This window comes from Eptesicus fuscus, chromosome 9 (genome assembly GCF_027574615.1).
Source record: "Eptesicus fuscus isolate TK198812 chromosome 9, DD_ASM_mEF_20220401, whole genome shotgun sequence".
NCBI classification, from domain to species: Eukaryota; Metazoa; Chordata; class Mammalia; order Chiroptera; family Vespertilionidae; genus Eptesicus; species Eptesicus fuscus.
The window spans coordinates 13264132-13274554 of record NC_072481.1 but is presented as its reverse complement, the minus strand read 5'-3'; the positions used below and the strand labels follow the sequence as shown (position 1 = coordinate 13274554).

The 10423-nt window shown below is 58.5% G+C and overlaps 1 protein-coding gene across 1 annotated transcript in view; it reads right to left on the bottom strand.

The window, feature by feature from the left end:
- Positions 1-5316: 5316 nt before the first annotated feature.
- EPHA8 (EPH receptor A8) overlaps positions 5317-10423 on the bottom strand; it is a 31809-nt gene continuing 26702 nt past the window's right edge. The window contains exons 9-17 of the mRNA XM_054720706.1: positions 9749-9816; positions 8771-8935; positions 8375-8560; positions 8036-8097; positions 7290-7499; positions 6318-6467; positions 6041-6231; positions 5571-5744; positions 5317-5431 (exon numbers count right to left, since the gene is read on the bottom strand). Coding sequence (XP_054576681.1) covers positions 5317-5431; positions 5571-5744; positions 6041-6231; positions 6318-6467; positions 7290-7499; positions 8036-8097; positions 8375-8560; positions 8771-8935; positions 9749-9816 — 1321 coding nt within the window. The remainder of the gene's footprint in view (positions 5432-5570; positions 5745-6040; positions 6232-6317; positions 6468-7289; positions 7500-8035; positions 8098-8374; positions 8561-8770; positions 8936-9748; positions 9817-10423) is intronic.

Below are 10423 nucleotides of genomic sequence, written 5' to 3'. Positions count from 1 at the left end.
TGGTTCCTTGCAGCACACCCAGCCCTCCCCATTGGGGTCCAGCACCCTGGACAGCGCACCGCCCATGTTTCCGGAGGGCCAGTCCCCTTTCTCAGGGCACTCTGAGATTCTGAGGGCAGCCCTAAGAACCCCTCTCTTGTGTTTTTTAAAATATTTTTTTTGAGTTTAAAACATTTCAACATACAGAAAATGATGCAACAGACATATGTATCTATCAAGATGAAATGGGTGTTAACATTTTGCCATATTAGCTTCAGAGCCCTCTCTTTTTAAAAAAAAGAAAGCCAGGGAAACGTTGTAGATACAGCTCAACACCCCTTCTTTCCTTCCCCTCCATCCCCAGGGGTAACCGAGCAAAACTGGTGTTTATCTGTCTCAGGCATGTACTGTCCTTATCTAGTTCTGCATTGAAAACCTGTAATTCTATTGTTAAACAGATTTTAAAGGTTTAAATACATGGTATAATACTGTACATATTCCTCTGTCCTTTATTTTTTTCACTCCATATTGTGTCCTGGAGACTTATCCGTTTCAGTACATGTGGATGGAGTTCGTTCACTTTAACCGTGATAGACGATTTCATTGTACTTACACAGCAGCTTAATTTCCTGTTTGCCTGCGGAGAGGCAGGCTGCTCCTCATTTTCCTATTACGGACTAAGGTGCGATGAATACCCTCGGACGTGCACGCTTTGCATATGAGTATGAAAAAGGATGCGCACAGAGCACTGTAGGTGCCCTCCCCCGGTTCCTTGACCTGCAGGTGTACGCCCTCCCCAGCTGCTATTGGCTCCTCGCTGCCTCCTTCTTGGGAACCTCCTCGCCCAGGACCTCCCCATCACCACGGGGCAGCATCTAGGCAATGACTGATGAACATGGGGTACCAAAGACTGGCCCCCTTGCCTCAAGGCGGATCAACGCTGCGGTGTTATTAATGCTCCAGACCTCTCTGTGGCATCAGATGGAGGCTAATCTCCAACAGAGAACACATAATTGCTTGGCTTTTCCTCCCCGCTATCTGCCTTTCCCCCGCCTCTTTCACCTGGGAGCTCCCCCTCAATAAATCACCTGCACAGAATCCCAGGCACTGCTTAGGAACCTAACCTAAGACAGGCACACACCACGGTGGAGCTGCTGGGCCTTCGATTTGCTCACCTTAAAATGTATGAAGTATTCCCAAATTGCTCTCCCACGCAGTTGTACCAGTTTGCATTCCCATCAGCTCTCCCCTCCCCACACACTCTCATCAATACTAGTGTTATAGACTAACTTTGCTAATCAGATTGGTGCAATACCGATTTCATTGCTGTTTTAATTTGCATTTCCATGTTTACCAGTAACGCTGAGAATCTTTTTATGTCTTTATCGGCCATTCACATTTCTTTCTCTTTTACCTGTCTGCTCATATCGTTTGTGCATTTCCCTATGGCTTTGGAAATGGATGCTCTGAAGTTTTTAAAGTCATTTTATTTTGGAAACTAATTCTCTCTTGGTTGGTTATACAGGTTGCAAGTATCTTCTCTCAGTCGTGGCTTTAACAATTTAAAAAAAATTTTTTTTGTCATGTAGAAGTTTTTTATTTTAATGAAATAAGGTTTATTGTTATTTTTTTCTTATCATTTGTGTTTATTTTCTGATAAAGTTATTTTCCTGTAGTTTTTTAAAATACAATTTTATTGTCTGCAGGACTTTTATTACTGGGAACTTATTTTTGTGAGTGGTGTGAGTAGGGATCTAATTTTACCTTTTTCCAGGGCGGGGGGGGGGGGGGACGCGAGTATTTAATTGTCCTAACATCACTCATTACCCCTTGACATGTTTCAAACTCTCATATATATTTGGGTCCATTCCCAGGCCTATTCTCCATTCTTTCATCTGTTTCTCTATTCCTGGGACCAAATCAAACTGTTTCAATGATTAGAGTTTTATAGTAATTATGATATCTGGCAGGGTGAGGTTCCCTGCTCCTTCCTCCCCTTTCTTCTTCAAAATCATCTTGGCTATGCTAGTTTTTTTATCATCCCATATACATGTTGGGATGACCTTGTCAAATTGCAGGGAAAACCCCACTGCAAATTCTCCTGGAAATAAAATCTACAGAGTAGTTTGGAGGGGGCTGACCAACTCTCTGACAGGGGACTTCCCACCTGCCACCAGGGTTCGGCTTTTCTCCGGCTGTATCCTTCCTCTCCTCTGCATCCCGTCCTCCGACAGGGGGCTGCCTCGGAAGTGAGCCTCCAATCCCTTCTCATCCTTCAGTGCCCAGCTGAATGCCTCCTCCTCCAGGAAGTCCTTGGAGATAGCCCTGACCTTGCAGGCTCTCTCTCTCTCTCCTCTAACCCGTCTCAGTGCCCCATTTCCTGGACACTGAGCACACTGGGTCTGACTGAGGGAGCCACTTCTGTACACTGTGTCCCCATCGCAGCCTCTGAAGGGAAGGGGCTGCATCACCTTTACCTTTGGACTCCCAGTGGCACCCATGGCACAGTGATGCCCAGTGGGCTCTGGATGATTGGTCCTTAGGTAAGAGAAGTGTGTATAACAGGTTCTTCCTCCACGGAGAGGGACCTGGGATAGAGTTGGGGGTTTCCAGGGAGACACACCTGCCTGACGTCAGACAGATCTAGCTCTACGTGGTGGTACGCCTCGTGGGACAGTGGCCTCTCTGAGCATGTGCCCATCCGTAAGGCGGGGACAACATTACCCATCTCATAGGGCTGTTGTGAACATCGCTGAGATTGTAGGAACACACCACAGGTGTTTCCTCCTTGCTCCGCTTTCCCAGAGTGAGGCAAGCACAGAGTCAAGACCCTGCCCTCAGCCAGGAAGGCTGCTGGGGAGCATTTCCTTGTTCACCAGTCAGACCCAGGGGCACCTCCCCCAAATGTCTGAGCCATTGACTCCACTCTGCCCGTCTCCTGCCCAGCCTCTGATGCCACCCCCCTACCCCCTGCTGCCATGCCCTTTCCTGGAGCAGAGGTGAGGTGGGTCCTATGGAATAATGGAATATGCTTGCACCTCATCTTCCCTTCCCTGCCTCATAGCACCCATCTCTCTCAATGGGCCCCTGGGCCCTGAGTTGTTCCCATGAAATGCTTCTTCCTCTTGCTGCTCCTCCGGGGGGGGGGGCATCTTCCTTCCCCGGGGGAACCGGAGGCCAGGGCAACATCCCGCTGCAGGGGACCGCACTCCAGTGCTAAGCGCCATCTGCACATCTTGGAAGAGACTATGTGGGGCTGATGGGGTCATTTCCTGATGGAGCATGGGCTCAAGTTGGACAGATCTGGGCTCTGATTCAGAACTTGATTTAGGTAAATTGGCCTAAGACTCAGCCTCTCCATATACACAATGGGTACATGGATCTGACCTCCTGGGGGAGATGAGACCAGAAAGGAAGACATGCATGGGATGTATAAGGTAGCGGTCCAGCATAACGTTGCACCTTCCTTACAAGACGGTAGGAATGGAAAAAAAAAAAAAAAAAAAGGAGGGACACAAGCAAAGATGAGGCAGAATTTATTCTCATTGTGGGCAAGTTCAAGACTCATGATGGAGACCACAGAGAGGAGGATCCCTGGGGCCCTGGAGGGCACCTCACGCCAGGGACAGGGGCACACTTTTGCAAGTGCCGGCCCCACGGTGTCCCCCCGACTATGAGGATCCAGAGTCCAGGCGCTGGGTCAGAGTGGGGTGGGGGTGGGGGGAAGACAGGTCCTCCCCAGATCCTGTCCTGACCATGTTTCCGACTTCCATAGGAAGGAAGAACAGCTCGGCTATATGGGACCATATAGAGGTGTAGAGAGCTGGCCGCGGCACCTGGGCGGGGCTGACTCCCCGAATTATTGCAGGAGGGAGAGGGGGCTCAATGCTGGTGTTTCCCCGGAATAGCTGTGCTGGCTACAGGGCGGGCTGAGCAGGGGTCGGGGCTAGGCCTGGCCCTCCCTTGGGGCCAGCAGGGGGTACCCAGCATCCTGCCCTGTGGGGTTCCTTGGGCCCTACCAGCTCCCCACTGGGGTGCAGCCTTCTCACCCTGGGTGCTTCTTATGTGCTTTGAAGACCATTTTTGCATTGTCAGGAGTGAGGAAAAAATATTCTGACATGGTAGAAAAAGATATTTACATACCCTGCTGGGCCGTAAGGGAGGGGGTCAGTCTCTGAATGGGGGCGCTTCCCAAATCCCCTCCCACCCACAGCTGTCCACGTGGGATGGTGAAGGGAGAGGCCTGGGAAGAGACTCAGCTCCAAGCTTGGCTGCTGTGTACCTTGCACGAGACACCCTGCCTTGGTCTGCCCAGACGGTGCAGGAGCGGCGGACTTGATGGTCCCCGATTCCAGGCCGGGGGCTGGGGGGCAGGGAGGTTGGCAGAGAGACTTCCAAGCGCAGAGCCCTGGGCTGTGGAGGGGCACCAGAGACTAGAGGGAACTTGGTGGCCCTGGCCAGGCAGCCAAGTCCAGCTGAGGGCATCTCACCAACCCTGTGGTGCTGCCTGTACAGAGGTGGCCAGAGGGCTGGCCGGGAACCCTGTTTTCCTGCTGAAGCAGCGGAGGGAGCCAGGTGGAGGCTGCTGGCGGCCCCCCACCAGCTAGAGGGAGGGCTCAGACCTGAGATAGAGCCGGGAGTGGGGTCCCCTGAGGGGAGACAAGGGTGGGCCTGGTGCTGGTGTGGTTCAGAAGTGGCCCCTGGCTCCGGCCTCCAGGCCTGGGGGGAGGTGGGTGTGAGCCCCTCTCCAGTCCCTGTGGGTGCTGGGACCTGGACCCACATTCTCTGGGCAGTCACACCGAGGTCCCTGCTCACAGGCTGGTGACACTCATCCTCATCCATGACATGCCACCCACAGTCACATGTACACGTGCTCCCAGTCTTAATGAATCAGCCTGTCCTTGTCTTAATGGCACACATCCATCCTGGGACCTGGCAGGTGGACACACATGCACACAGTCCATGACCTTGTGAGAACACACCCCATACAGCACAGGAGCACATGTGCGCGCGCGCGCACACACACACACACACACACACACACACAGGCAGGTGATCGACGTCTCTGTTGGGCTCAGTGGCGTTGAGGCTCCAGCGTCTGGGGCAGACAAGGCCCTCTGCCCTGGGGCCAGGTGTCCCAGCCGTGCGGGCACCAACGGTCCCTTTCAGGTGGCCTGACCCCGGGTGACTCCAGGCCCCGTGGGGGAGTCCTCAGCCTCACTGGTGCCTGGCAGGAAGGCAGCCAAGAGAGGGGCACAAGCCTGGGCCAACCCTGACCGCGGTCCAGCCCTGCGAGTCCTCCGACAGCTGGCATGACCCGGGGCCGCGGTGGTTTGGTCAGAGGTGCCGGCGGGGCCCCTGGGTGCTGGTCAGCTGGGCCCTCATGGTCTGGATGCTGCCCAGGATCTTCTTCTGGTGGCCCATAAGGGTGATGCCCAGGGCACGCACGTCCCTGCGAAGGAAGGGGTGGTGCTGGCCAGGTTGGCCTGGGCGGCTGGGAGCCATGGAGACAGGGACAGACTCATTCCCTGGAGCTGCCTCCGGCCCCCTGCCCTCTCCCCCGGCCCCTGCCCCAGGGGACCACCACTTACTGGGCGTTCATTCGCAGCACCATGCCCAGAGAGGAGTAACCGCCGGCGGCAAAATGGTCCCGGTAGCGGCCCATTCGGATGGAGTCCAGCCAGTCCCCCACGGTGAGGCCCCCGCTGCCACCCCCGCCCCCGCGGAGGTCAAAGCAGCTCCGGGCAAAGGCGGGGGCCGGGCACCTGAGAGGCACAGGGGCCCTGGGTCAGTGGCCTGCCAGGGCCTCTGCCTTCCTCGAGGACCCTGACATCAACCACCCTCAGCCTCCGTCCAGGCCCAGCAGTGGGCAAGGGGTGTAAAGGGTGAGACCCCAGGCTTGGGAGGAGAGGGCTGAGGAAGGCCCAGGCCCAACAGGGGTCAGCGCCCAGGTGGGACCTGGTCCAAGGGTCAGGACAGAGTTTCCCAGGGTCGGGACTAAGTCAGGGCCATGTTGAGAGGGCAGCTGGGCGGGGGCAGAGCTGGGGCGGGCGCCAGGCACCTGCCGACCGTGGCGGTGGTCCTGAGACTCTCAGGATTGCGGATCAGCGCATCAAGGATGCTGACAATCTGGGAAAAGCGAGGCCGCTGAGCCCGGTCCTTGTGCCAACAGTCAAGCATGAGCTGGTGCAGGGCCCGGGGGCAGCCCATGGGTGCTGGCAAGCGGTACCCCTCCTCCACGGAGCTGATGACCTGGGGAGGGGGAGCACAGGCTGGGCTCCAGGCTGCCCTGCCCTCAAGGCCCCCCCGCCCCTGCCCGGCCAGGGTCCCACACTCACGTCCCGGTTGGTCATGTTCCAGTAGGGCCTCTCCCCGTAGGCTAGCACCTCCCACAGGACCACACCGAAGCTCCACACGTCACTGGCCGAGGAGAAGGTCCGGAAGGCGATGGCCTCGGGGGCTGTCCAGCGGATGGGGATCTTCCCTCCCTGCGAGGCACGCAGGAACGGTGACGGCGGCTCCTCAGCCCGAGCCAGGGGCAGAGCCCTGGGGCCCTGTTTCCCCCTGGGGTCCTGCGAAGCAGTCCAGGGCAGGAGGCACAGCCAGGGGGCCTGGGGAGGAGGACTGACCAGGGAGACCCGCACCCAGAGCTGCCGTGAACACTGAATGAAAGAAAGGTGCGAGTGCCTGGCACGTAGTAGGCACTCAGTACATATCAGTCAAGGGGTCAAGGCCCGAGCCAGGGATGCAGCTCAGAGACCATGGCCGAGCACGCCTCTCCCCCCTCCCCCTCCTCTCCCTCTCTCTCTCTTTTTGGGGGGGCGGGGTGTCACAAATCCTTCCTCTAAGTGAGGTCTTATTTGGAGGCTCAGAGGAGGAGATGCAAAGGGAGGTGCTGACTGAGGCAGGGGTGGGGGCCCGAGCCCCTGCCACTCAGCCTCCTGCCTTCCAGGCAGCCGCTAAGGTACCTCCAGGGAAGCCCAAAGCTCCATAAAACGCATTGTGGAAATGCTGATAGGTAGCCAAACTTCAGAGAGACAAACGCGGGGTCCGTGTGTTTCAGACAGACGCTAACTCTCCCACCATCTCCCAGCGCGTGGCAGGGGGGCCAGGCCTGGGGGCCACAGCCACCCGGGACCGTGGAAGGAGGCCAGGCTGCTCCCATTTCCGAGGGGGACACATTTCCCAGGGAGAAGGCAACCTTCCCTGAAGGACAGGGTGTGTGTGTGTGTATGTGGGGGGCGGGGGGGGTCACCCTCTGTTCCTCGCCGCCCCTCCCTGGGCCTGTAGCAGGGAGCGTGGCCACGCACCGTGGTGGTGTAGGCGGCATCGGGGTCGTCCTCCAGGACCCGCGAGAGCCCGAAGTCGGACACCTTGCAGACCAGGTTGCCATCCACCAGGACGTTGCGGGCGGCCAGGTCGCGGTGGACGTAGCCCAGGTCGGAGAGGTAGCGCATGCCGGCGCCCACCCCTCGCAGCATGCCCACCAGCTGCATGATGGTGAACTGCCCGTCGTGAGTCTGCGGAGGACACGGCGTGGGCTGCAGGGAGGCTCTTCGCAGTTCGCAAAGTGCTTCACCGCGTAGGAAGCGTGTGACGGGTGCAGGCGTGTTCCCACTCACCCCCTCCCGCCCCCAGCAGCCCCGAGAGGGAGGTGGGGCCGGGAGGACAGTGCATCCATTTTGCAGAAGAAATAAAGGCCCAGAGAGGTCAAGTCCTGTGTCTAAGAGCACCCAGCAAATGAACGGCGGGGAGGGCTGGGAGTCTAGGGATTTCCACGACACCCACCATGCCTCCCATCTGGGTGGGGCCCTGGACCCCACAGAGGCACCTTCTGAGCCGGTGCCGGGGCAGCAGGACCCATGCAACACAGGGACTCTCACGTGATGGGGTTAAAAGGCAGCGTGACTGGCTGATCGTAAGACTGTAGCTGGCTCTCCCTTCCCCAGGGCTGTTGGGTCCAAGTTTCTGGGGTGTTTGGAGGCCTAACATTATTTCCCAACACCCAGGCTGACCTTCCCTCTCCCAGCGCATGTGACAGGTGAGGGGCACGCACCCTCAGGAAGGCGTCCAGAGAGCCGTTCTCCATGTACTCGGTCACGATCATTGCCAGGCGGCCTGGGAAAGGGACGGGAGACAGAGGCTGCTGGTGGAGGAATCAGGGCTGCTGACCAGAGACCCGGGGATGTGCCCCACCAGGAGCTGGGCCAGCACTGAGGGCCCGGGGAGCCCAGGGCCCCTCCTGGGTCCCAGACGCTGGGCCCCTTCCTGACCGAGTCGTCCCAGGATGTGAGCTGGGGCCCGGACAGAGCGGGGTGGTGTGGGGATGGACCCCGAGCCCTGTCCTGGGCCGCAGGGGCCCTGCAGGGTGCGGCCGCCTTCCCCGGGCACCTACCACGCGTGACGACGCCTTCCAAGCGGATGATATTGGGGTGGTCAAACTGACCCATGATGGACGCCTCACTGAGGAAGTCCCGCCGCTGTCTCTCCGTGTAGCCGGCTTTGAGGGCCTTGATGGCCACGGGCACATCCCGCTGCCCCGGCACCCGCAGCCGCCCGTAGCAGACTTCTCCTGACTCTCCTGTGGGCCGGGAGTGGGGCAGGCGGGGAGGGCAGTACGGGGGAGGGCAGTGGTACCCTCCTTCCTCAGCCCGGACCTCCACACCCCTCCCCAGACTCACACATGCCAGTGCCCCCCTGGGGCCTGGCCATCCCAGGTGCCCCAGTTCCCCTCACCCGCTGCCCTGGTGCCCCTCCACGCTGTCCCCACCCCACACCCCCCGGGGCTCACCGGAGCCAATGATTTTCTCAATGTGGATCCTGGAGGCCTCGATCTCGCGGGTGAAACTGCGGCCCGCCCGGCCCGGCTCCTCGTAGGTGTGGGGTTCTGCATAGAACTGGGGCTCCGGGATCTTCCCCCGGGGGTGGTGCAGGGGCAGGAAGACAGGTGGAGGTGCTGAGGGGCCAGGGCAGAAGGGCCTTCAGTGGGGTCCCAGAGGCCTTTCCCTCCCAGCACCCCGTGGGCCTGGGGCGGGTCTGGGGGGAGGGGGAGGAGTGTGTCTGGGAATCTCGGGGTGCGGGGGCAAACACGAAGCACCCAACATGTGCTTGCCAAGTGGAAGCAGGGTCTCTATGGAGTCGCTCTGGAGTCTCTAGGGACCTGGGGGGTCTCCAGTGAGTCTGGAGAACGCCTGTCATTTTCTGGGGTCACCTCTAGAGTCCCGAGATCCTGCTGAATTGTTCTGGGGTAGAAAGTGGTAAAATCCTTTTCATTACAAGTGCCAAGTTAGACGGATTGAAAATGGTTCTCTAGACACTGTGTTAAGAAGGATTCTGAGGCTGCATTCAGGCTGAATGGGAACCAGTACCATGACTGATACCAGCGTCCACCTGGGCACAGAAGTGGGGTGTGGAGGTAGGCACCCCCTGTATTTGCTTTGTTTTCTGGGGCCTCTGCAGGGTCCTGAAAAAACTCTCTCTAGCAGGGGATCTTGTCCAGGAACACAGGAACCTCCCTGAGGTTGTATGCAAAGCTGTGTGTGAGCGCACACACTTGTACGTTTCCCCGGGGGAGGGTCCCTCGCATCGTCGGCGGGGTCTGTGAACCCGCGGAAGGGGAACTGCACTGCACCTTTGGGGCCTCGGGTCTCTGTGATGTCCTGCTGTCTATCTCTGGGGCTCTGGTCTTTGTGGGCACCCCCCTCCCAGCCCAGCCCTGGTTCCCACCGTGACCCCCTCTTTGCCCTCAGATCCCGGCCCCCACGCTCACCCTGCCCGTTCTGGTAGTGCATCTTCTCCTCATCGGAGTCCTGGAAGGCCTTGCTGTAGCCGCAGTGCCTGTGGAGGATGGGCACAGCTCTGCCCGGGGCCACGCCTCCCCAGACCCACCCCAACCCCATTCAGGCACAAGTCAGGACTCCCCTGCCCCAGCAGGGCAGCACCTGACACCCCAACCCCTGCCCCTGCTGCGGGGAGTCCCCACCCTCAGGCTCTCAACTCAGCCGAACTGTGATGTCCTTGACATTTATAAAACCTTCATCATGTATACAGTCGAGTCCACTTAGCCCTCCCAGCAAACTCTGTGGGTTATCAGTCCCTTTTCTCATGAAACTGTCCTTGGGGAAGGGCTGAGAGACGAGGCATCTGAGGCCAGCTCTGCTGCGTGACCTTGGCAGGCCCCTTCCTTTCCCCGGCCTCAGTTTCTCCACCTACTGGATGAGCCTCCCGATTCTCGCTGCCGGGGACCCTAAAGCCATGGGAACACAGAGTCCCATCCCCACCTCCTCTGGAATGGAGGGGAGACGGGAGAGTGACTCGGAGCTCGGTGTTTCGTTAAGAGGGACCTGGGTTCAAGTCCCAGTCCTGGCATCTATTTGGCAAGTGGCCTGACCTCACTGACCTCCAAGTTACTCACCTGCAAAGTAAGGTCAGACTCTCCACCTCA